Source organism: Mustela erminea, chromosome 8 (genome assembly GCF_009829155.1).
Source record: "Mustela erminea isolate mMusErm1 chromosome 8, mMusErm1.Pri, whole genome shotgun sequence".
Lineage (NCBI taxonomy): Eukaryota > Metazoa > Chordata > Mammalia > Carnivora > Mustelidae > Mustela > Mustela erminea.
The window spans coordinates 63,264,472-63,292,412 of NC_045621.1; the positions used below are offsets into that span (position 1 = coordinate 63,264,472).

General features: G+C 37.5%; 1 protein-coding gene across 3 annotated transcripts in view; it reads left to right on the plus strand.

The window, feature by feature from the left end:
* LOC116597723 (xin actin-binding repeat-containing protein 2-like) overlaps positions 1 to 27,941 on the plus strand; it is a 74,397-nt gene that overhangs the window by 22,994 nt on the left and 23,462 nt on the right. For all 3 annotated transcript variants that reach the window (XR_004288757.1, XM_032355844.1, XM_032355845.1), the window contains 2 exons: positions 1,493 to 1,653; positions 6,761 to 6,898. Coding sequence is in view for 2 of the 3 variants with exons in the window: in XM_032355844.1 (XP_032211735.1) it covers positions 1,597 to 1,653; positions 6,761 to 6,898 (195 nt within the window). In the remaining variant the exon portion in view is untranslated. Of the gene's footprint in view, positions 1 to 1,492; positions 1,654 to 6,760; positions 6,899 to 27,941 lie in introns of those variants that run through there.

Here is a 27,941-nt window from a genome sequence, read left to right on the forward strand (position 1 = left end):
TGGAAAATCAGATACTCAGGGAGCCAAAACAAATAATTATTCATTTTTTCTGGATCACAGAAGTTGTTCTCATCTGTTGTGTACATAAACCTTAAAAGAAACTAAAAATAGAAAAAGCAAACAATTCTATAAGATGGTTCAGTGTGGGAGCTGGGGAAGGAGGTAGGAAGAACAGGAAAGGGAAGAAACAGCTTGGCTATCTCTTACCAGGAATTGTTTGGGTCTTGGTTTACAGTGATTAAATTAAACCTATCCAAATAACAAAGTACACTGAAGAGCCCTGCTCTGTGAGTTCCAGAAATTACCAGTCCAAAGGTGAATGGCAGGGGGTGCATGAACGAGTAGTGAATATTCATGATACAGGCGTGCATGCACACATGTACATGTGTAACTCCATGTAGATAGGGACCATACACCGAATGGTCCAAGAAAAAGCCCTTGCAATGATATTGGAATTAGGGTTTTTGAAACTGAACAGCAAACCATCAAGCAAAGTGATAACAGCGAAGAATACTAGATTAGGAAGAAAATCTAGTTTTGAGTCCAGCTCTGGCACATGTAACTGAAGAACCATGGAGAGTCCTTGTCTTCCTTTCACAAAAGGAAACACTTAGACATGTTTCCATATGCCTAAAAGGAGCTGGTTAGAGTAGGTTAGACTGCTTGCTCTTGAAGACCTTTCTGTTTCTAACCACTGTTATTCTGTGATCATGCAGTCAATCTTTTGCTGTGTTTCCAGGCATGCAATTCTTGTTACCCTATATTTTTGTCAGATAGATGGCGTAAACGGGAGAATATCAGACCATCTGAAATGGGTGACTGACAAAGCTTTTTCTAACAGTACTATTATTTCTTTCTCACGTAACACATGTCTCTGTGAATAAAAGAAATAAATCCACAGTCTATAATTCTCATGGCAATCCTTTATATTAGCTAGATCCATCTCCTCGAGTGTTAAGGGGTGGAGAGAGAGAAGCAATTTTTAGACTTGCTAAAGATTTAGTCCACCCATCAAATTAATTAATTGTGTGATCATGGGAAAGTTTTCTAACCACTGTGACTCTCTACGTTCTTATCTATAAATTTCAGAAAAGAATAGCACCTACCTCATGAGGTTCTTAGAGAAGTAAATGAGATCATGCTCTTCACAGCGTTTAACCTAAATTCAACACACGGTGCCTCAGGAAGGTTCATTATTAACATTACAGAACTCTTAATAACTGTTTTTCATCAGAGTAATCACAAGAGTAAGAGTGGAGACAATATTTTTGTTTGACGTGTGCATGACCGTATGCCCCCGTATAGGCATTTTGTAGCTTTGCTTGAAAGCTTGAAGAGGGTGACTGTGGGACATTGAAAACACGGTACTGTGAAATGTCGCAGTCTGTTTTATAAGAGCAGATATTTAAAATGCCCTTACTGTTCATAAGGTGCTGCTATTTTCTTTTCAAAGCCCGAAACACATATCTGAGTGCGCTACATTTGCTTTCAGTGACTGTTGGCCCTAACAAACCTGCGAGTGGATTTGCGGAAGACGGTGGTGCACAGAGCGAGGGCACGTCAGACCTCCAGGAAGTGGTAACCTTGAAGGAGCGGATGGAGAGGTACCAGGCAGCTGTTTCCAGGGGTGACTACCGCAGCTTCTCTGCCAATGTAAGCTGCTCCCCGTGGTTCTGCACGAGGCAATGGGCTCACTGAGGTCTGCACTTCACACACCCTCCTTCCTTCGCAGTACAGGATAGGGCAGGGCAGTGGGATATAGTAGAAAAAGCAGACCTAGTTTGAATCAAAGTCAGAAGATAATGAGTTTAAGCTTCAGAGCTGCTACTTCCTCACTGTGAATTTGGGCTACTATCCTAACCCCTCTCTGAGCTTCAGTTTCTTTAACTGCAAAATGGGACTAGCCATCCAGCACAGAGGGTCTTAGAGAGAAGTCAAAGAGATAATTTACGTGTAAGCCATAAGGCAGGGTAGAAATGTGTTATTATTGCCATCATTATCATTTAACCTATAGCTATTCTCCTCAGGAAGGTTGGGAATTAATTTCAGATTTTAATAATGTGGGTCTGCATGCTGCCCTCCTCGGTCTCATGGATAGTTCATTTAAATTCACTGGCAGTATCTTTTTTTTTTTTTTTTTTTTTTTTTTTTGCTTTTCTCATTTCTCTGTACGCACTAAATCCATTAGGAGTAGCTTAATCAACATAGAAATGAGGGAGATTAGCAATGTAGGCACTCTGCTAAACCAATTATGATTATAGGAAACAGCAGGATTCAGTAGGACCACCAATTTTTAGAGCCAAAGCATAATAAAGTCATATTCAAAAGAATTTGTTGGGTTCCATCATCTGTGGCCTTCAATCCACAGGGTTTGATGAGTCATTTTATTAGTAGCAGCTTTATAGCTTAATGGAATGTAAGGATACTCTTTTATAATTATAATCTCCAAATTAGCAAAGTTGTTCATTTAACCAAAAGAGAAAGAGAAAGAATAGCCAAGAAGAGTGGTGTTCTAAAATAGCCACTCTTAACATTCTTCTTTACAAATTATTTAGAGACAAGTCTAACTGTGCCAAACTCATTAACAATATTGTAATTCCAAATGACATTTAAGTTTCTACATAGTCATTAAAATCCATTTCAGATGCAGCATGGATTTTGATGAATGTACAGAAATCACAGAAGTAGCTTGAGCTCTTCCAAAATAAACAGAATCACACCAGTGCCTCCTGCCAGTCTTCTTAGATAGCGCCCCCTGCTGGATCGTCAAGAAACTTTACTACAAATTAGTGTTTGAAATTGGAGAAAAGACTTTTGGGGAAACAAACAGATTTTGAAAGTACCCAGTGAGAAAAGGGTTATTCAGTAAACATTTTATGTATATATATTTAGGAAGACTTTTATCTTTACAGGTGCTAGGAAAATACACCGTAAGACAAATTTGTTTTTATACAAAAGAGAATATTTAAATCGGGCACTAAGAAAACTTGATTATCCCACTATTTAATGCAAAAATGAAACGTTAATTATATCATAAAGGTAGCCTACATGTAAAGAATTTAATAATCCTTTCTTCTCTGCCCATTTATAAGCAAAACAAACTGAGGGGAAGTGATTTATGGGAGATCACGCATTAGAGACAAAGCCAGACTAAATCCCTGGTGTGTGGACTCCCGTGCTCTTTTAACTGAATTCAACTGCCTCCTCTCACACAAGAAAGCACCTGTGGCCCAACAAATGCCGTTATTTGGTTCGGTCCTAAGTTAATATTATGCAGATGTTGGGGAGGAAGAGCCCATATATTATCTCAGAGAAATCCTGGTAAATATCTAAAGAAAACAAAGGAACTGCCTTACTGCCTTATCTGGTCAGACATATCAAATGTCTGTTCAATTACAAAATCAGGGAAACTGCCTTTAACAACATTTCTGTCTATACACATAACTGAAGTGTTTTATGTGTAAAATCTGGAGGTCTCTGATTTGGCCCCAAACTGAATCCATTATGTTTTAGTCACACTGAGATCAGTTTCTCCTGGTCCTAGCCTTAGCCAGATGGCTTTTGGTGGAACCTAAGTAAAAGTCATGCCTGTGAAAAGGCAGTGGTCTGCGGAAGAGTCCCAGAAGAGAAAGGGGAGGTGACATTTGTTAAACGATGAATTAAAATGTCAGATTCTGTGCTGTGAGATTTTATTTCTGTTATCTTTTTTAATGCAAGAAATATGTGGAAAATATATTGTTATTCAGTTTATAAGAAATAAAAATTGAATTCTAGTCTGAGATCATAAGTGTCAGAACTGGGATTTATCCAACCCCCAAATTATGTTATTTCTACTATGCCCAAGGACCCAACAATAGTTCTTTGTAAAGACAATAGATAATTGTGTAATATATTAACCCAAATAAGTGCCAGGTAGTTAAAGTATCATTCTTTTTTTTAAGATTTTATTTATTTATTTGAGAGAGAGCATGAGAGGGTAGAAGGTCAGAGGGAGAAGCAGACTCCCTGTGGAGCTGGGAGCCCAATGTGAGACTCGATCCCAGGAGGCCGGGATCATGACCTGAGCTGAAGGCAGTCGCTTAACCAGCTGAGCCACCCAGGCGCCCAAAGTACCCTATTATTGAAAGGAGTTAATGTGAAGTAGGTATTTAAATTAACTTGTTAATAAAATGACTTAATTATTATGGGCATACCCATTAGATTCCGAATCTTATTTCCGAGTACAAGAATAAGAAACATTCCATAAGGATAAGCATAAAAATGTTTAACACAAAACAACCTGTTAGGGGGCGCCTGGGTGGCTCAGTGGGTTAAGCCGCTGCCTTCGGCTCAGGTCATGATCTCAGGGTCCTGGGATCGAGTCCCGCATCGGGCTCTCTGCTTGGCGGGGAGCCTGCTTCCCTCTCTCTCTCTCTGCCTGCCTCTCTGACTACTTGTGATTTCTCTCTGTCAAATAAATAAATAAAATCTTTAAAAAAAAAAAAAAAACCTGTTAGGTAGTCGCTTAGAATAACGTGGATTAGTTGAACTGTGTAGCATGTGGGGCTAAACAAGGCAAAGTCACAGGCATGTTCTTCTGAGCAAGAAAGCATCACTGCAGCTCGTGCCCACAGACGGCTCCTTGAGCAAGTCCAGCCAGATCACATATATAAATGTTCACTTACAAGCTGAGCTAAAAAAAGAAACCACATCACCACTGCTCAATTATAATTCAAAAGACTTTCTCACTTAGGTGGGTGAGCAGCAGTAACAGTGTAATAGAAGGACTACTGATAAAATTCATTAACTATATGAATTTTTGCACATGTAATATGGTCTGAATCCAAAGCACAATGTTAAAGAAAAGAATGGATATATTGGATTTTTAATCCATTTGGTAGATGAGAGGCAACATGTTCAGTATAGGAACTGATATTTTTGTGAAAATGCGCTTATTAGGAAAGTATTCAGTCATTAGCATGATTACTGAGGCTTAGTAGATTAATTTGCACATGATTTGGACCTTGTTTATAGTTGTTGGAAAGAGTAGGTTTTTTTCTTAACAATAATTGCCTTAATTTTCATAATTTAATTCTCATATATTATCTATGTTTGATCAATCACGGAAGGCCACTTATGTACATTAAATGTCAGGGAAGGGTATAAGAAATATTATGACCTTAATTCACCCTTTCCCTTCTTTATCTTAAATTTCAAAATAGATGACACACTTTCTCATGACCTTAACATGTATCAAATGGCAGTAACTGACCAGGATTTCTATTTGAAGTTCGTTGCAGAATTTGTTAGAATATGTATCTAAAACACAGAAGGATGCATTCTTTTATCCCTTCTTCCCATGCAGCAAATATACATATTCTTAGAAAGCTTATAAATTTGTTAAAGCATCCATTTGGATTTGCTAGTAATTCCCATAATGCCTATTATTAATTCATTCTCTGATATTTTGGAATATGGGAAAGCCCAAGATTACAGTTGTGTTTTTAGTATCTGTTTGAGAAACTGCATATGGGGTCATGATTTCCGGATCCCAGCAGTCCACAGTCCATGGTAGGGGAACTTCAGCTCACGGACATCAAGTTACTTCCAGGTCTCAAGGCTTCAGGGTTATGTCAGGACTGGGCCAGACCTCAGGAAACCTCCTGGGATTTGAAGGGTTGCTGAATCCCTTCCCAGTTTGAAGCGGTCCTGGAAGCTTCTTGGAGGAGGGCTGGTTGGCATGGGGCCTGTTTGCTTGAGAGTTGTCATTCCATCTGGGCTTGAGTGCCTGCTGGGCTGGGGACTGTGTTGAATCATCAGAACCAAAGCCCTCAAGTTACCACACTTCCCACAGGGGCATAAGATCTGACAAGGCTCCTCAGTGTTTTTCAAGTTGCTCCAAATGATGTCTGTTGAATAAGGCTTTCTGTTCTGCAAAATGCCAGTAGTAGCCTAGAATCTTTCTAAGCTTAGACCTTCCAAGCTAAGTCCTGCGGTATGCCACTCCCAGAGTAGTTTTTCTGCCTGTCCTTTCGTACTCGGGATTAAGACAGACAGCAGTCATTAAGACAGATATGGTTTCAAATTCTACCTTCTACTCACACCCCAGCAATGAGAACTTAACAAGCTGCCTTACGAGCTCAAACCTCAATTTCCTCATTTTAAAATGAGAATAAATGCCCATGTCTCACAGAATATGGAGAAACATCAAATGGCAAGATATATGTAAACACATACAAACCACTCAGCACTAGTATTAAGTAGCTGTTACTATGACTGATATTGACATTTTTGCATAAAAGAGGCTTATTTTATTCATCTTTAGTGGTTTGAATACATTTTGGAATGAGTCAAATTTTTTAATATTCTTAATAATGCGTTGTTTATGTAGATGTTTGGGATTTTAATGACAACCTTACTGTGAGTTAAAATTGAATCCATTATTCTAATTTCTTCTAGTCTGTGTATTATTAGAGAAATACATCCTACAATCCTACAGGTCTCATCTCCAGATATCAAAATCTATCTGAGATAAGGAGAATTAACTCAATATTTTGAAGTTCCTTCTGACTTTACATCAAACACTGATAAATGAGAAAACAACATGGAGAGATTATTTTTTATTAAGGTTTCTGTAAGGTCCTACTGAAATAATTGTGCGTGTTCACGTTTTTTAATATACCACCCATTAATAATTGTCAACTATAAAAAGTAATAACTTACAAGTCCCATCTTGAGCAAATACAAAGCTGAATTTTCCTTTTTTCTTAAATTGTCTTAGATGATGGAAGAATCTGGAATGTGCACAGTGCCTGGTGGTTTGGCCAGAGTGAAGAAACAATTTGAGAAGGACAAATTTGCTTCTTCTTGTAATACCTTGTCTCAGTACCAATACCAGCACCACAACAGATCTGAGCAGGTAATGTGACTGCAGGTAAATGGATAGAACACTTACGGTCTAAGTGTTCTCATTTCTGTGCCAAAGCAGAAAGACTCCTGTTTGCTGGTACATTTATTTTCATTACTCATTAACAAATATTGTAATTTTAAGATGCTTTAGAAAATCATCTTTAAAGCATATCAATGTATTGATTTGCTTTCTTGGAGCATTTTTTCATATTTCTAGGAAACCATGCTGGAATATTTTTCTTCTCCACTTCTCATGTCTCAAACATAAATGAAAATTAAATAGCCTGGGTTAGTCAACAGGTAAATAGAAATGTTGAAGGCCACGTTTATATTGAGCCTCTGCTTCTAGGTTATAATTCATGATAAACTATCCACTGGTTGTTTTTATAGATTAAATGTGAAGCATTATTTAGCTGATCGTTGTGGTTAGTTTTCTGTTTTCTTTAAAATCATCAAAAATTGAGTAGTAGAACCCAGATGTTACATAAAACTGCATAATGCAACTACTATATTTTATCTTACATAAAAGATTTTCCCCCATTTCATTCCTCCATTATCATAGATCACCAAATATTGTCATGGGTTATAATGATTTTTGAATGTGAGAATCTCAGTAATAAAACCCATTAGACTGAGCTCGGCACTTTGAAAAATAGTAATTGCCCTGTAAACAGCTGTATGTAGGTCCATGTTTTCCATGAGGAAGAGAGTAACTGGGATACTTCTAAAATTTTGTAGTGGAAGATAAAAGGTGGGTTTTTGTTCATTTGGTTTTTGTTTTAAGACAAATCTCTAGGATATTTGGAGTTACCTATGTTTTTAAAATTAAGGCAATTGTATCGTGTAGTGTGGGTGGGGGAGGGAGGGGAAGAATATATCAAGCAGAACGATTAAAAATCTGATATGTGAAATAGTATTTGTTTTCTTTTTCTGGCTTTGTCTGAGAAGTAAAAATTGCACAGTATAAATAGCTCAATGAATTTAGGGGAAGAATTAACTTTGCCTAAAGGAAACAAAATGTAAATAAGAAATTAAGACTAGATATATTTGTGGTCTAATATATAGCTGTTGCAGCAACACGGGAGTCTATAAGTGAGTCAGTTGTGTGTTTGCTTAAAACGGGTCAACAATACAAAATGTTGTTAGTTATCATTAATAACTTAAGTAACAAATTCCAGATGGAAATCTGTGTATGGACAGATCCTTTGTTTTGTGAGGAAACATTGTGAAAGAGTGTAAGGGCTATGGGATTTGTAGATCTGACTTTAGAGCCCCCCCCCCCACCCGCCGCACCCCCCCACCCCACCACCTACCAGTTGAGTGACACTAACACAAGGACACCTTCACCGTCATGGCGCTGGGGAGTCCCTCAGGGCAGCATTCTCAGAGGCGAGCAGCACTTAGCTTAATGCTTTGCTATCATCATCTTGAAATTCTTCATACTTTTAGAAAAAGGGATCTGGGCCTGGCATTCTCATTTTGCTCCAGGTCTGGAAAATTATGTAGTCAGTGCCACATAGACCAAATTCATCCCCTCTCAACTCTCTGTTTCTGATTAAGACGGGGGTATCTGATGAAGGATTTGTCCATGTCATGTGGAGGTCTCATATGACAAAGAGCAGTTTCCATAAAGTATTTCATTATCCATGAAACCTGAAGTCAGTTAGGACTCCTTAATATTGCAAGAGAGAGAAAGCCCAACCAACATTGGCTTAAGCCAAGTGGAACATCATAGATTCACAAACATGTAGTCTTGTGGAAGGGAGATCTGGTATCCACTCCAGTGATATATTGGAGCAGCTGGCTTGTACCAAGCCTGTGGTTATTAAGTGTTTAGGAATGTTGCAAACCAGATAATGTCATGTTAATAGCTTGAAATCCGCCACAGCCAGAGTATTTGAAATAGAGAAATTGGCAAATACAACAAATCAGGAATATTCTTTCTTTCTCTCTTTCTTTCTTCCTTTCCTTCTCTCCTTTTTATCTCTTTTTTTCCTTGAGAACCCATTGTTAAATATGTATTTCCTTACTATTAATGTATGGTCTCAACAATGTCCCTAGCATAGTAGTTAAGAGCATAGAAACCGGAGCCAGATTACTTGCGTCCAAATCCATACTCCTTCATCTATTAGTTGTGAGACATTAGGCAAGTTCCTTAGCTTATCTGTGCCTCAGTTTCCTCAATTATAAAGTCAAGATTGTAATAGTTCCTACCTCATAAGTTTGTTAAGTGGATTATATTTGTAAAGTGTTTAAGGCTATGCCTGGCCCATTGTAAGCATAACACAGTGTGTATTAAAAAATAATAAGTATCACCTTCAACATACTTCTTTTCTTTTCTTTCTTTCTATTTTTTTTTTTTTTCTTAACCTCACTTCTTCTGGGCTGGTTCCATTCTCACCCAGGTTTCCCCCAGATAGTAGTAAAAAAGATGCAGAGAAAAAGTGAGATCTTTTTCCCAGAAGTTTTGGGACCAAGCCTTACTGCATCTAATTGACTCTAAATGGAACACTCACGTTCTTCCTAGAACTAATTGCTACAGCTGGGGGACACTGATTGGCTGAAGCCCCTGTACCTGTTGACCTAAGTGGAAGTTCTCGGCATTCAGTTATCAAGGGAAAATAAATGGATGCTGGGTAAAAGCACAACCCACAGCAGCAACATATAAATGTTACACACACACACACACACACACACACACACACACACACACTATAAGCTCCTTGAGAATGGAATCTATTATCATATGCGGTAGTCCCTCCTCTGGAACATGAAATATTAATGCCTATAAGTGTAATAAATAAAACCATGCACTAGAAGTCTGAATATCTGCAGGACCCTGGGCAAATAGTGATCTCTCTGAACTTCAGTTTCATTATCTACTTGTAGACATACTAATAACACGCAAAAATTCCATGGGGAACGACTAAGCCTTGGTCATGATGCCATGTAATACAAATAATATATAAAGGAAACATGTTAGAATAAACTAGTAAATATCTTTTATTGAACTGTATGCTGAACTCTGTGGGAAGATGAAAGAAAAAAAGTCATCTGTACTTAAAAAATAAAATGACTAATTTATAATCCTTATTACAAATTTGAGACACACATCAAATTTGATTATAGAGGGGAAAACGTAGAAAATCATGTCTTAGCTATTCACTTAAACTTTTACAGCTATCTAATGTATTCTAAAAATTGCTTCTCTTATCAGCGGGGATTGAGGATCTTTACAGGTAAAGGCAGATAGTTAATTCTGTCTTCCCAAAGATGTTGTCCACCCAGATGGTATTTTCAGTCTGCTTGTTGAAAGTACTTGAGATTTACCTCTCCACTAAGTCTGCCCTGGCAAAAAAAAAAAAAAAAAAAATTGTTAACATATAAAAACTAATACTAATTTGAATATCAAATTTAATTAGACTTAAGAAAGAGCATTTGTTTTGAATTTCTGACAATATTTGATGTCACAATTACTAATAATCTTACAAGGTGTAATAAGTTCAATCTTCCTCTCTCCTTTCTAATATACTAAAGTCAGATGTTTCAGGGTAATTAGCTATTTGGTAGTCGTTTGGGAGATGAACAACAGGGCTAGACAAGTTTTGGAATTAAGCTATCTCTCAGGTTAAAGATCCCTCTGTCTGCTGATTGATCAGACTATTTTACCAGACTGCTTTTATTCAAAAAGGGATTCTGAAATAGAAAAAAAGAGGGGGGGAGGTATAAAATATAGGAACTTTATTTATGCCGTCTGGGATAATGTCCTATTTATATATTCTAGACTTGTCATGCTTCATGGTTCTGCCTGTTTCAGTAAGCAGCATCACCACTGCTAGCCTGTGGAGAATCCTTATGTAAATTAGAAAAAGCGGCCACTCTGGACCATCAGAGCCACTGGGTGAGGGAGGCGTGCGGCGAGGGTTCAGCTTCTTAAAAGAATGTGTTGAGGAAATGTTATTTAATCTTTACCCGAATTCTTTTTTTTTTTTTTTTAGATTTTATTTATTCGTCAGAGAGAGAGAGAGAGAGATTGAGCACAGGCAGACCAAGTGGCAGGCAGAGACAGAAGCAGGCTCCCCAGCTAGCAAGGAACCCGATGTGGGACTCGATCCCAGGATGCTGGGATCATGACCCGAGCTGAAGGCAGCTGCTTAACCAACTGAGCTACCCAGGTGTCCCCTTTTTCCGAATTCTTAAAAGGGTGCCTTGAAATACGCTGCAGAAAGTATTAGAATGCGTGTGTTATTGATGTGAAATGACCGTCATCTCTTTTCTGAGAGAAAACCATAGTTTCTCGTAGTATAGTTTCCGTGTTTGCCTATACTATGGTTTCCGTGTTTTCAAGACTTTCCTTTCCTTCTTTTTTTCTTTTTTAACAGCCTTATTAAGATAGAAGTGACGTACGGTAAAAGCCACCCATCTTAAGCGTACAATTCGGTGGCTGTGTAGTATCTTTACAAAGTCATACAGTGTCACTGCTATCCAATTTTACGACATTCCCTGTCACCCCCAAGATAAACCTTGGACTCATTAGCAGTCTCCAACATTCCTTTTTGTGGCATATTTTCATACTCAGGATTTGACCTTCATCTTCTCACAGGAATGTCTTTGTTTTCTTTCCTCCATAATTACACCGTCCTGAGTAGCTCTTTGCTTATTAATTTTGGAGTCCTGGAAGCCTGTACTCTTCTGAGGTTGCTTGGTTTGGTTTGGTGTTTTCTTTTCTAAGTGGCTTAAGTGGGAAGGAGCAGATGGAGCCCCCCAAATTTTGGAAGTAATCAGTGCAACACAGCACTTAGGCGACTGCTTTTATGTGAAAATGGCTACACCAAATCCATGTCAAGAATGTGAGGTCTTCCTGACCGCTCCTGCGGCCGCCCTTCACGTGGGCCATGAGGAAGCTGCGAGCCAGTACACATCTTTCTGTATCTATCTGCTGTCTCAAAAACCCAAATGCAAACATTAGCACTCTGTAAAGTTACGTGGATTTGAAACAATCCCTAGACAATTTTAGGTTGATAGAAAACATTTTTGACAGCTTGTGACAGATATAATCTGACATCTGTGTGTTTTAGACTCTTTAAAGGTGACCCATCATTATTTTCTAGCAGACTAAACATTTTTCATCAGGGAAATGTCCACATTGCAAAGCATTTCTCATATAAATGCTTTAAACCTACCTTTAGCTTTCTGCCGTGTACGTAATTCTTCAAAGTCGTAGATTTCTATTGACAGCCCCAATCTAACCTAAATCTCTATCAACAGATAAGTTTATGATCAAAAGTGAGTCTCATATTGTATTTTAATTGTGTATGCTATTTTTTAATAGTATTTTTTAATGACTCTTACAACTTAAAGTAGCATCATGCAAACAGGAATCCAGAGTGATGGGCAGGCCTGCTGGCTCCAAAGCCAGACAGCCCAGGTTAGAATCCTCTGTGTTAGCCTCCTGATCTCTGTAAAATGAGGATGAAGTAGCGGGTGTGTTTTAAGAATAGAATAAGGTGCTCCATGTAAAGTTGTTAGTAAAATATCTGTCATATATGAATTGTTCAATAAACACCAGCTATTATCATCAGCAATATATCCACTAAAGCTAAGAGAGCATAATCAGGTGCTAATTATTCTCAAAGGAAAATATGATTCATAAACATTTTATGTATATGTAAAAAGACAAAGAAGGATAACATTGCTCTATGCCTCACAACTCACACACTTCAAATTTTTTTTTTCCTAGTTCTTTGGCCCTTGGAGACAGAATCATTTCCTAGGAGCTCATTAAGTAATTAAAGATTAGTTTAAAATTAACATCTCTCTGAATGCTTTGGGCATCTGTTGTTCTGAAGTAGTCAGTAACTTTAGTGCATATTTTAAAAATTATAATAACAGGTCTCCTTCTGAGGAAAAAGTGATTATCCCCCACTCTAGGTAATGACAAGATGAGGGCGATCTCTGGGAAAGCCAAAGAAGGGAATATGCATAGGACATACTTTACACAGGTTCACTGCCGCCCCGGGATGCCGTTATGAGTAAAAGCATGTTTTTTCAAGTGGGAGCAAATGAATAACATAGCATTTGCTTTTGAAGACTGCTTTATTCACTGCTTTATTGTGACATGATGTACTGAGAGGAAAATATAATTAATATATGAATTGAATCAGGCAAGAGAGAAAAAAGCCTACCCTGCTTGAATAAATGAGGAAAAGAGAAAGAGTTGAGGCAGTGTTGATTTTTTCCATCTCTGCAAGGGCTGTAGCCTCTCAGCTCGTTTTAGTTGATATGTGGAAGGGAGAGGAAAACATTTGTAAGGGGTAGAACCTACCTTGTGACATTTTCTGGTTTGTGCTTCGAAACAATGAAGGTAAAATACATTCCACCAATTGTCTGAATAAAATATAGTAAGTGCTTTTTTCAACATCAATGCTAATATGTACAAATACTAAGAAATAAGGGCCCCTATTTGCCAGAGAACCATTTCTTTCCTTGACACCAGCCAGGCAGTCAGCCTGACCTTTCTCCAGATAGACCAGTGAATGCACATAAATTTCCCACTGGCCAAACCATTTAAACCATCTTCTACAACTCTTTCTCAGTGCCTATTGTGAGTGAGCTTTGGTACTGAAAAGAACACAATAAGATTAATTTTTGAATGCTGAGTTAGAATCTGAAGACCAAGAGTTTGCTAAATAAAGCAAGCAATAAAACAATGGCCTCGACCAACTGAGGTCTATAACCCACTAACCATCAGGCCTGTACAAGCTGGTTTATGCAGAATTTGGTTCACTCAAGTTATTTATTAATCAGTGCATCACAGTTTCTGTTACCATACAGCAAACCAGCTTTGCCCTACACTAACAACTCCGTTTCCTTTTTAATTCAACAAAAAGTAGAAATGCAAACTTTGATCCAGTTGTGGGTTCGGAGACGCATACTTGATAAACTGAATTTTTCACCTCTACTTTTACATTCAAAACTATCTGTGTTACGTTCATGATTGGACATTTCATTATTGCTTTCCGCACCTGTGCCCTGGCCGCGGCTGCCTTGCCATCTTGCCACCTGTGACCTTGCCTTAACTCAATCTCCACCTGTCTCTTCTCTTCCTATCCATGTCTATCTTCCTCTGGTTCTGTAGGTCTTGACAAAAGCCCATACTTTTTTCTAGAGATACCAAATCGAAAAGAATTCTATTCTGTAAAACAATTCCTTGCTCAAGTTGCAAGGTAAATTAACCACAGTTAGTACCACTCACACCAATTACAATGAAGACAAAGGCAAAAACACAAACTAAACTCTGTAAGAGGTTGTATTTCTCAGGATGAAAGAAAGAAAGGCTTTTCCTATGGGCCCCCCGAACCCTGATTTCATTATGGCCTGCATGAGCCTGGTTCATCTAGAAGTATGCCCCACCCTCCTTATGAAGCCCCTATTCCATGCTTCTACCCGAAGCTTCCTGTTTGGGGGTGCAGCAATGCAGTGGTGGTGGGTCTCCAGTGAGTCCTCTGTCCCTCAGTTTCTGCATCACCCCCAACCTGAAGCAGGACGGCTTTTCAGAGCCTTTGACTTGTCCCCTCCCACCTCTTTCTTCTCTGACGAGATAAGGATGTAGAATGAAACCGTTCTCCCTGTGAGGCTGAGACATGGACGGAGTCTCTGAGGGAGCTCTGGTCCCCTGAGTCACTTAGGCCCTCAGTAAGGTTAGACCCTTAAGTGTAAATTAATAAAGGAACTCCCCAGGCAGCCCAGGTCATTCTGATTAAGTTGTTCTGGCTTGCGGTCAGGGATGGGGGAATGGTATTGCTCTTCGGGTCTGTGGAGAATAGAGAAAACAAAAGCATAAGGAAATCATGGTGAATATAATAAATGTCAGTCAGCCAAACAACCAATTTACCTGTACCCAAACCCTGTTAGCTCCTTTGTTAATTTCAGACACTATTGAAATACTGTTATTTGTATATATACAGTTATATTTCAATATTAAAATTAAACTAGATAATGGTATAAATGAACTAAGGAAAGATACATCCAAATTCTTAAGGAAAACCAATTAGAACAAAGATAAACTAAAAAGTGAATGAATTTATTAGTTTAGGCCACACTAATGTACCAATAATTAACTAAAACTGATACTTAACTTCTTATTATTGTAATCTTTTATCAAAAAAGCTTTAATTTTATAGGATTATACAGTCTGTACACATAATGTCTCTTGAGTTTGTACCTTTGATATTTCTATACAGTTATTATTTTCTGAAAGTCATGGGATTTAATTGCAAAGTGATCAACTTTATTAAATAACATAGTAAACCGGCTCATAGTCGTTTGGCTCTTCACATAACTATGTCCACTTCCCCCAAGACACGAGGTATGCCCAAAAAGTACAATTAAGACTAATGTCTGTGATCTACCGACATCAACAGCATTACTTTGGAGCCACACACTGTAACTCTCAACGGCGGCTGTCCCCAGATGAAGTCGATGGTAATTACTAACTGCCTGCTGAGGTGTGACCATAAAGCCTTGCCTTCGTCATGGTCCCTTTGCAACTTCCAATTTCAGCTACTTTCTGCAGAATCGGTTGGTATGTGAGTTCTCCCTGCTACTGCAGAGAGGGATTCACTCCTACCTCCCCTGGACAGTACTACAGGACAATCCAGTGCATCATTAAAAAGGGAAACTCATTCTAACCCCTGGCAAAATGTTTGCCTTGGTCCTTTGTGGAAACTCTGTCCTCTTGATGAAATAACGCAGTCCTTATGGTGTGTGCAATCAGCCTGGGCTCCTTTCCTATGCCATTAATAATTAAATGAGCTAATCTGCCTGGTGACTTGGAGGGGATGCGAAATATTATCCTACAAAGGGTGCCCTGGCACTATTTCTCAGGCTGTCAGAGCCTGGGGGTTAGTACAAAAACCTGCTAAGTAAGACTGAGTTGCAAGCACAGACATAAGTGCTTTCAAAAAATCCCGAACTGGTTGCTATTCTTTCTAAGATTCATCTTACTTGTGCTCCAAAATAGAATTTGTAGGAGCAATGTTTACCCCAATTATTGGAGTACCACTACCACAGTGTTTCTTCTTAATGGTATTGTGGGTTTCTGTAAACCTATTTGTTCTTATAGAACCCATTTTCAATTTCATTTGCAGAAGACAAGTGCACTTACAGATACACCCTTCACTCCTTTCAAGGAAAATGAATTGGGATTGCTTTAGGGGAAAAGGAGTGGTATTGTTTGTTCTTATCTCAGGGCCCAGGGATGTTGAGAGAGGGTCACCGGAACCCTTTCCCACAAAACACAAAATCACTGCCCAGAGTTTCCTGTTCCCAGGGATCCCCCAAAGTATCTGATGTTGATGAAGAGGTAAAAGACAGACATTGGGACATGATGGAATTTTATGTCATCTTGTACTTACAGGAGGTGGGAGCCGCAGAGGGAAAGCTCTAGGAAGGAATGTGTTGATACAGCCTCTCCTTCAGTTTGAAGTCTCATATTAGTTTAAAAGTGGAAATGTGCTCTTTGTATAATTATACTTAATAGAATTCTCAAATATAGAAACAATACATTATACTAATTAAAGGTGCTTTACTTTTGAATTGTTAGAATGGCAAGCTACGGGATTTTAAGTTCACAGACTTTGCTAGTTTTTGAGGAGCAAGGAAAATTATAGCAAAAGAAACCTTAATGTAACAGAATCATTATGCTTATAAAACTTGTAGAAGGGGCAAAATATTTTTTCCACAGTTAGTTTTATGAAAATGGGTGTTTTCTGTAAGCACTTGACATAAGAATATTAGCTCTTTCTACTTCTTCTGGATCTAGTATTTCTCTAAATAAACCCATCCTCATGGGTCTTTGAAAATGATTAGATCGAGATACGTTTGTCTATTCTTTTGCATGTTCATTGATTAGTTTGCATAATTACAAACAAATTAGCATACTCCCCTCCCCACCCCCACCCCCACCCCCAATAACCTGGGAAAAAACAAGGCCTGAGAAAAGGAAGCGATGTTAAAGCATTCTGTCTTCAGAACCATTCTATTGCAGAGATAACTGTTTGGGATATTGCTTGGGAAATTTATTTTTTGCAGTTTCTATGCAGATCTCAAGATCACGGCACAGGGAATAAGATCACATCTTCTTCCAACAGCCTTGTTCTTTATCCCTCTCTGTCCAGAGTCATCTACCATGGAAAGGAGCAAGTTATTATCTCTGTAGGAACCAGCTGAGGCTACTTCATTTCCTACTCCATCAGGACAAAACCACATTGTAGACCAGCCACCAAACCAATGCCAACAGGGGGAGCCAAGTGCTCAATCTATCTTCCTTCCCCCTGGGGGAAATACCAAGAGTGCTAAAGACATCATCCTGCATTTGAAATCCATTTCTGTCTTCAGAGTACAAATCACAAAAATTTAATACTAGAATTCATATCACATGGTATTCAGACACATTTTGGGGAGATCGGGGGGAACTTTGATGAAGTCAGCCCTTTCGGTTGGGGTTCAGTTTGTGAGCCTTTTATCATAAATATTTTGTGCCATTATTCTACAAATATCAACAGCTCCTCCCAATTATATTGTTTTATTTTTTTTCTTTTAGAGGATTAAAAAAGGAGTATTCCTTTTTTTCTGCTCAACTCCTTTTCCTTCATGCTCTTATTTTTCTAGACCTTTTCCATTACAGGAGGAGTTATGATAATGACAAAGTGTACCATCAAGTCTGGTTATGGAAAACAGACAAAGAAAAGAAGCAATAATTTGCAGGGAAGAAGGAATGTGAAAAAACTATGCATGAGAGAATTACAGACACATACAGATCTACGTTTTCTATATCAGAACCAAATGCAAATATGTTTGTGTGTGTGTGTGTGTATTGTTGTTGTTTTTCAAAATGCGACGTCGCTGTGAACACTTTGTGCCACAAGGCAGTTATCCCTGTGGTAACTTTTCTCTACACCTCCTGCTTAAAACCTAAAAAGTAAGAAGGATCACGAGGCGCCACTTTCATGGTTCGTATTAGTACTGAAAATCAAAATCAATAGAGCTTTGACCCTTCTGCTCCACGGGAGGTTTCTGTCCTCCCTGAGCTCGCCTTAGGAAAACCTATGTTACCATTTGACAGGTGTACTACCCCAGCCAAACGTAAATATGTTGATTTCTTCCTATAAAAACAGTGGTGAGACAGAGAAAATCTTTTCACACAAAATGCAACTTAAATCATTTAATAATCATGGGCTCTGTGTTTGACACGTTCAATATAATCTCTCTTCTTATCTTCTTGAGATAGGAGATCAAGTATTTATCTGAATATTTGAAGTAAGTTGTAAAGACCTATCATTCCTTTTTATCAATACCTGTTTGAGTCTCATCTGCTCTGATCCATCCTTAAAAACAAACCTGATCTTCAGTTATGAGCCTCCAGCAGGTGGGTAGGTTTTCTGTCATTTACAGTGCACCGGTATTTATTAGCTTATTTGGGAGGACTTCTATTACAGATCAGAAAGTATGTCCTTAAATGTCACCTGATTTTTTTTATAAGTCTGTAGGAGTTAAATAGCTCAATTTTTTAAATAATTGTTGTTTTTTTTATGTAAAATGAAACTACATAAGCACGTACTTAAAGCAAATAGTCCTTGGTCCTTTTTAGTAAGAACCTCTTTGCAATTTTGAGACCTCTTAAACTTCTGGCATTGATTTTTTGTATTTGTCAAACCTTTGCATTGATGACCAATATTTTTTTTTTTTTTATGGAGAAAATAGTAAAAATTCCTTTTAATTGCCCCGCCAGCCCATTCACATATCCAGAGATAACTGCAGTGAAAAGTGTCCTCTGTGTGCACCTTCCTAGACGTTTTATTAGGGATTTATAACACTCAGACATAGGCTTCCTTGCCAATGCTACGAATGTTTGTGACTTGAACGGTCAGTAAACTTTCAGGAGAAAAATAAAATGTGGGCAAAAGAGAGCAGAAGGATGGGTGTATTTGTTATTTCCCCATAGCTTTTCTGCCCAGGGTGAACACTGGGGAACCTAGATGCTTTACTCAGGTTGAAAGTGGCTGGGAAGCCTCTTGACATTCTAGAGTCTCACATGGCCAAAGTGTCCCTGTAGTCCTTGGGCTGCTGCTTTGGAGGACAGCCTATCTCCTGACAAACTTGGCCCCTTTGGCTCAAACGATCCTTCCTCTTCCAAGAGGAAACGGGACAGACCCAGGCGGAAATAAGTGTCTTGATGACAAAGGGCATGAGTCAAAGGACTTGTGAAAATGATCAACACTATTTTAAAACATATGCCAACCCCAGAGGAGGAAGGCAGTTGCTTCTGCTTTCTTTTCTCTTTTGAGAGTGGGTGGAAGTCCTGCAGAGACGGTGTTGGATCCCACACTTTGAGATGGTTCCTATTTAAGGGGTAATGTTCGCCTCCATGCTCCTTTTGGCTTCTCAGTTTTATAGAATGTTCTCAGTTGGAGTCAATCCAAACACTCTTGGGAATGTTGCGGTACCATACAACATACCAATATTAAATTGATAGAAAAGATGTTTCACTGAATCACCAGCCGTAAAAGAAAGGAAAACAAATGTGTAGTTACCTGGTATAGTAGTGAAAAAGATATTGTAGTGAAAGACCCAGTGATTTTTCAAGAGTTAAGATACAATACAAATTAGTGTACATGATTATTAATTTTGGGTTTCTTTGAAGGACTCTCAGAATTATGCTGTTCTTCAAGGTATTTAACTGGTTGAGGATAATGTCTTTCCTTTTCTCTTATCTTTACCTTAAACACACTCTAAGCACATAATAAGTGCACATAGAATATGTCATTTACTGCCTTTAGGTGTTAAAAACATTGGTTCAAAATAGCTGGCTGATGGAATTCTTATGAAAACATTATATTCGTGGTGTATGTTTGGTGTTTTTAAAATTGTGTATCATTCTTCCTTCCATCCCTTTCATGTATAATCAGCATGTAGATTTTAAGAACAGTAGAGTTCTAAGGAAATGAGGTTTTATACAATTGTGAAGCGCCTTGTACATTTCCTGACACGTACAACACTCAATCCATGGTAGCATCTCATCTCTATCTCCTTCAGTGCTTCCCCACTTTCTGTCGCAGCAGATTACAAATGAGGATTCTAAGTGAGGCTGAAATTAGTTGTAACTTATTTACCTGATTTCTCACTTGAATTGATGACAAACTCCAGCTATAATCTAATATCCCTGTCTGCCACTTCAATCTCTTTTCATTCCCCATGTTGCTAGTAGATACATTCACCAGTGAAACTGCAATTAGTTACCCTTTTATTTCCCCCCATTTTTCCTTTTTCCTTTTGAAGAAAACCCAAGTGATCAGAATAATTCATTTGTAGCCGTAATTGATAATTACACTGCCTTGTTTGCACAGATAATCTTGAAATGGTTGCATCGGAGCCAAATCCACTTTATTGTGTTTCTTCCCTCTGTTTGGATTTTATATAAAGATTTAAAATGTCATTCCTCCCAGTGAACAAGACTGATGTTCACAGAGACATAGAGGGACAATAAAAGAAGGAGGAAAGTTTGTATAACAGGAACTCTTACCAACCTCTTGGCAGGCCAATTGTACTATCTCTAAGTCTTCCTATATGTCCTTGTAGTATCACATGGAACATATATGGCCAAGAAATGGGCCCAAATCAATTCCATTATAAGACATGAATAGTGTTTCCTACTATGTTATCTGTTGTCAAAACTAAACACCTTTACTTAACATTTTTAGCTGGTTTCCGTTTGGTTAAGAAGACCTCAGTGTTCATGAATTACATTAATATAACAAGGGTAATAGCCACTTTTCACTCTTTTTGACATTCGAAACTCCTTCTTTACTTGGGAATGCCTCTTACCAATGAGGCAGAACCAGCCTCCATGAGGAGAAGCTGCAAATACCACACACTTAATCTCCTAGGCTTCCTGGCAACTAGGACTCGGATGTATGAACTAGATTGTACCAATCAGATACCCCCAAATCAGACTTTGCATAAAGAAATGAAGAAATGACATGAGAAGCAGGGACTATGTGGAATTAATCTTAATTATGGCTGGTGGCAAGAGATTAACAGCATCCAATCTCAAGAAGTAACTATTCTAGAAGCAACATCCATTATGTAGTTTTGATAACTTCGGCAATGAATGTGTCTGGTGTTCAGTGACAACAGCGTGGGGTGCGTTCACCAGATGGCTCTGCAGCATTATTCAGCTCTGTTACTGACTACAAAACCTCCAGGTCTTGTTTTCTGAAATCTGGAGATTCCATGAATTCCACTCCCCACCTCTGCCTCTCAGTTTCTCTTTAACAAATTATCTTTCCTGTTTAAATCACTCAGATTCTGATGTTTGAAACTGGGAGCTGTGACTGGATAAAAAAATATATATATATATATAGCTAATACATAAATCTTAACATTCTTAATTTATTGTCTAAATGATAGTCATACAGTAGGATCTTTAGGAAAGAGCAAGTGTGAGAAGAAACACATAATTGTGGATTAAATCACTGTGAACTGACTGTTCACTAGGTATGAGTTCATGAAAGATAGACTGAATAGGTGATCACAAAGCCACAGTCTGGCCATGTCTCTGTAGAGTATTTCCACGTCTTAGCAACCAGAACGATTTGGAAGAGTCCTAATGTGCACAAGCAGCTTTTTGTTTCTTTCTCTTTGAATAAATCCCCCAAATCCACTACATCTCTGGTGGAAAAAAAAAAAAAATGTATATATTAAAGCTTGTTTCTTCTTTAGTTTCTGGGCTTAGTTCTATAATGAAAAATTCATGGTAAAATTTCAATAGTAAAATTTATAGACAGAGTCATAGACAAAATGCTTTCATCCCATTTTTTTTTTTTTTTGCCTTTCTTACCTTGTAAATAGCTGACACAAAGTAAGTGTGCAATGGATATCTGTTACGTAAAGATAGCAAACACTAATGTAACACTTATGAGTCAGGTGTTCCCTTACTTCCTCCTCATAATAACCTTCTGACATAGGCACTATTATTTTTCCCTGATTAATCCTTTTTATTGGTGGGGGAGGGTGGAGAGGACGGGAAATGGACATGTTGGAGGGTTAAGTAACTTGCCCAAAGAAAGTGAGCAGAAATGATCCCAACTCAAGAAGGTTGCTTCTGGAGTCTATGCCTTGTATTTTTTTAATTCGGCTGATAGTCATTAAGCACCCACCATATGTCAGGAACAAAAATTCAGTGATGTGTATATTATTTTGCCCTCAAGGGGCTCACTATATCAGAGAAACAGACATATAACAAATAATTAAAGCGCAATTATTCTATGATAGAAAATATAAATGAGAATTGTTGGGACACCAGGAAGTGATAAACTTTACTCTGAATGAAAGAAGGCCAAGGAAGACATCTAAGAGCAGAGAATGCTCCAGCTGAGACCTGCAATAATTTTTCATGAATACAGAATTACATTCTAGGCAAGAGGAGCACCTTATACAATGGGTAAATAGTATATTTGTGAATACAATGAGGCAAAACTGTGGTATGAAGCTGGAGATGTAAGCAAAGCCCAGATAATAAAGAAAACTCTGTGTTATGTTAAAGAACTGTTATTTTATTCGAAGGCAATCAGGAGCCATTGAAGAAACTTAAACAAGAGAGTAAGATGAATAGATCTGCACTTACGAAAGATGTTTCTGGCTCTATAGTGTTGAAATAAAGGGGGTCAATTTAGATGGAAGAAGGAGAGTTAGGAGACTCCTGAAATAGATTATACAAGGACTTACATGGGTCAGAAGTTTAGTGTAAAGACTGCATTGACGGGGCGCCTGGGTGGCTCAGTGGGTTAAGCCACTGCCTTCGGCTCAGGTCATGATCTCAGGGTCCTGGGATCGAGCCCCGCATCGGGCTCTCTGCTCAGCAGGGAGCCTGCTTCCTCCTCTCTCTCTGCCTGCCTCTCTGCCTGCTTGTGATCTCTCTGTCAAATAAATAAAATCTTTAAAAAAAAAAAAAAGACTGCATTGACTTGAGAGATAATTAAACATAGAATTAGTAGGGCTTAAAAATCTATTGGATATTGGTAATATAGGGTAGTAATAAAGAGGCAGAATTCTTCTATTTCGGTTTGCATTAATTAACATAAGATACATGTAGCCTCTGGTTTTCTTTTTCTTTAAAATATTTTCATTCTTCTTATAAGCTTTTTATCTGTCATTTCAGTGTTCCTTGAGACTCAAAGTTGTATCCTCTTTTATTGTGCTTTTATGTTTATTTATATCCTTGTGGCACTTTGGTTTTAAGATGCTTTATGTCTATGTTGGATTGAAATATTGTATACGTATGTGTATCTTTAACACACATCTACATAAAACTTCCAGAGGGCATCCTTTACTGCAAATTGAATGTTTTTATGTATCCTGCTTTTTTAGTTTGTCAAATAAATATTGTTATTTATATAACTAATATGTTTGATGGCCCAGTTGAGAGTACATCTTTTATATGTTCTTTTTATGGATCTTCAGCATTTTTGGATGCAGAGATATGGCTCTATAAATAATATTTTTTGAAATGAAGAGGACAGTCAGAGTTCTAGCAGTTAAAGCTGGCATTGTTTATTCAGAAATCTCTCTTTGAAGTCAAATATTTCTACTTTCAAATCAAGTATTTTTATTAGAAAAGATAACTTTTGCTCTTAGTAGCTAAACATGACCAAAGCCTAATTATTTTCAGTGAAAAAAAAGTTGTAATTAATTGAATAATACTTCTCCCAGAGATTTATGTAATAAAACTACATAATTCATGTACCTTATTTATTACAAGTCTTGCCTCAAGAGAATTTCAAGCTGAGCTTTTTTATTCCATTAAATATATATGAATACATTTTTCTGTATTGCACAAATACAGAGATAGATGGATAGAGAGATGACTGATAGGCATTTAAGTAGATTGAAATTTAGTTGTAGAAACTTTTATTAAAACAATACTGACAATGCCTCACACAATGTGATGGAGATAGTTGTTTGGTACTTAGGAGCTGTTGGTTGAATAAAGGAATAGGTGAAGCTGTATAGCATCACTTATGTTTAGGGATGCAATGGTTTCAAAGGAAAATGTCACCACCTTACGTTTTTAAGCTTCTTTTAATGTTTTGCACCATCAGTCTCTTTGGATCTGACAAGTCAACTAGTACATGCTCATAGATTTACTACTGAGCCAAATGAAACTGGAGGGTTCACTTCTGAGTATATTGAGTTAGACAAAGAATCGGGACTTACAATAGCTTGATTCTTCTTTCCACTTGATATCTTTCCCTATTTGTATAAATTAAAAATTAAGATAAAGTATTGTCTTTCATTGTCATCATAAATATCTCAACTTAATTTATGTCATAGTAATTCTGCTTAATGCATTCTGCTGTTTCTAGATGATGCTTGACAACACTTCAATTTCATCAACTCAATGAATACTAATTCACTAAAAAGAAGTACAAACTAGTCTGTTTAATACCATGAAGAGTTTTTTGTGTTTTTTTTTTTTTTTTTTAAGATTTTGTTTATTTATTTGAGAAAGAGAGACAGCAGGAGCAGGGAGGAGGAGCAGAGGGAGAGGGAGAAGCAGACTCCCCGTTGAGCAGGGAGCTCGATGCAGGCCTCGATTCCAGGACCTTGGGATCATGACCTGAGCTGAAAGCAAATGCTTATCTGACTGAGCCACCCAGGCACTCCAGAACCATGAAGATATTTTTATAAAAGCCTATTTGAAAATATATTTTTCTATTTTGAAAGGTTCTTTCCCTTTGTGTATGTTTGTTGTCTTTGTGCATGTTTTGGTTTCTTGGTACAGGCTTCTCCTCCCTCTAATGATGCCAGTTACTCCTTATAGCATCACTACACTGCCCATATTCATTCAAAGATGTCCTGATCCCTAGCAATGTTTTCAAGAGGGCTCTTTCTGAGAACTTTGTAAAGTGATGGACATGTTATTGTTATACACATCAGCGTCAGTAATTTCACCAACCAATTATGAAATGTTCAGTATCAAAGACTGTTAGCTAAAATACTAAAAACTGTAGAATTATGTGGGAAAAATTTAGACTCTCAATTTTTAAACTAGATTTAAAATTATAAAATGTTCATACTCTTGGGAAAAAATATGACTATTTGCCCATGCACTTACTCCTTGATATTTAAGGCTGGCGTCAGGGAGGTGGGGCGGCAGTCATCTAGTATCTGCCAGGATGCTAAAACTGAGATTTGAGGATGCATGACTTCAGTTAAATGAGAGATTCATATTGTCAAATAATAACTGTGAAATGTGATAAGTACGTAATAAAGATTTGTACTGACAGAATGGAAATACAACAACAAAATAAGCAGGAATAGATGACTTAGAAAAGTCAGGAAAGGTTTTATTTTATTTTATTTTTTAAGATTTTATTTATTTATTTGACAGACAGAGATCACAAGCAGGCAGAGAGGCAGGCAGAGAGAGAGGAAGGGAAGCAGGCTCCCTGCTGAGCAAAGAGCCCAATGCAGGGCTCCATCCCAGGACCCTGGGACCACGATCCAAGCCAAAGGCAGAGGTTTTAACCCACTGAGCCTCTCAGGCGTCCCTCAGGAAAGGTTTTAAACAGAAAATAGTTTTTGAGCCATGATTTCAAAAATGTATAGTAAATGTAGAAAAGCCTTAACCTGAAGCTCAAACCCTAGGGAAATCAGATTGTATATTGTAAATTTTTAAAGAAAATTTTTTAAAAATAAAGAAAGTCCATGGCCAAAGAAACACGTTTTAATTTGAATATATCCAAATCTAGAGAAACACAATACAATAACCAGAAATAGTTACGTTCATCACTTAAAAAAAAATTGCTTATTCTTTCAAACCTTGAATCTGCTGACAGTTTTGGTAACGTAAATAGCACATTTTTGGTATTGTTTATGTCTGTTTGACAAAGATGCAAATAGCATTAATACATCATAACTATTCCTAGTTTTATTAAAAATGAGATTAGTGATAGGTAAAATGGCTGAATTATTGGCATTGAGCATGAACTGTTTTTTCCACTCTAGGGAGGCAATTACTCCATACTATTCTACCAAATTTTTATCATATTTTTTTTTCTATTGGGTATACTTCCAAAAGTCACAATAACAGTGAGTCACCATTTAAAAAAAAAAAATTGGTTCTATTCTTTCCTTACTCGTTATGCTACAATGAGTTTGAATTTTTATTGGTAGGAATATACAGTGCCTTTTCCGGTACTGATAATAACAATGACAAGTTGGATAGGCAGAACATGAAGTCTTTTCTGTGCTGGAGAAATCTCCTTAGAAGTATATGTCAAGGACACCTGGATGGCTCAGTCAGTTAAGCATCTGTCTTCAGCTCAGATCATGATCCCAGGGTCCCGGGATTGAGTCCTGCATCAGGCTCCCTCTTCAGCAGGGAACCTGCTTCTCCCTCTGCCTGCTATACCCCTGCTTGCTCTCTCTCTCTGATGAATAAATAGATAAAATTGTTTAAAGAAAAAGAAGTATATATCGAGGATAGATTTTTTGTAAGATACTTGTCTAACATATGAGCTGACATCAGATTGGTAAGACTATATAAGCATCATATTATTTTGAGATTATGCCACATTCTCTTTGTTAAACTCCATATTAGAGCACATATATCATCTGTTTCTCTTTCTATAAATGGGTGAATGAGATGAAAAAAAAAAAGTTTCAGTGTGATTTAGTGACTTACCCAAGATTACAACATACCTCGTAGAGGAGCGAGTTAATATAAAATCTTGTTTCTGACTCCTGGTTGATCCAACTTGTAAACAAGACTGCATTTTGTCTCTTGCAGCCTGAGCTATATTTGAATTTAATATTCAAGAACCAATTTTATTAATATTTTTGTGTGAATTTATGTATAGTGTTCTTGCCAGAATTCTTTTATTACATCTTATTTGTGTAATTTGATTTCTCTTGAGCATTATGATGATCCATCCTTTTACCTAACCCTGTTCTTTTTAGACACCAGCCACTGAGAAGAGTGAAAGTCAGATTTAAAATCCAAGCTCACTCATCATATGGTTTTGCTTATTTGTGGAGCATAAGAAATAACATGGAGGACATGGGGAGATGGAGAGGAGAAGGGAGCTGGGGGAAATTGGAGGGGGAGATGAACCATGAGAGACTATGGACTCTGAAAAACAATCTGAGGGTTTTGGAGGGAACAGGGGTGGGAGGTTGGGTGAGCCTGGTGATGGATATTATGGAGGGCACATATTGCATGGAGCACTGGGTATGGTGCATAAACAGTGAATTCTGGAACACTGAAAAGAAATTTAAAAAATAAATAAAAACTTAAAAAAATAAAAATTTTCACAAGTTCAAAAAAAATATTCAAGCTCAACTAGTTGCAAAATATGAAACACCATAACAATAGAAATAAAATCTTGGCATATTTTAAGAGAGATTTTATATAAATTACAGCAACCTGGGGGCAGTAAAATTGATATGTTGACACTAACATACCAAACTCACATAGCAATTACAGTTCTATTGAGTAATAGCACAAGTAGAAACGCTAGCTAAATTTATGTACCCTGGTACTGTTCATGTTGTGTCATCTCTTACAAGAAAATATATTTAGATAGGATAGGCATGGATTGTTTTTACTGAAGTAGATACACATTCAGTATAAAGTGCCCAAAAAATAACTTTCAAAATATGTCAAAAATACATTTATTTACCGTTTTTTACTCCCAACGTTTGCATTTGTCTTTCTCAATGTACAGATTCAAATCACTAACTCTAGTCTTTCAGTCTGATAATAAGCAGCAAGTATAAGAAACTAGAATTTCTATAGGTTCCAGGCAGGCTTTTTTTTTTTTTTTTTTTTAATACCAACTTGTGTTACTTAGCAAATGATGGGAATAGTGACCAGCTTAAAAGTACATGTCCCAGGTAAAAAGTTTGGGATTACTTTGTTCCAGCAAGAAACTGACTCACATGTTGGAATATGAACCCAGGACTGTCAGATCTTTAAAGTTTACAAAAGC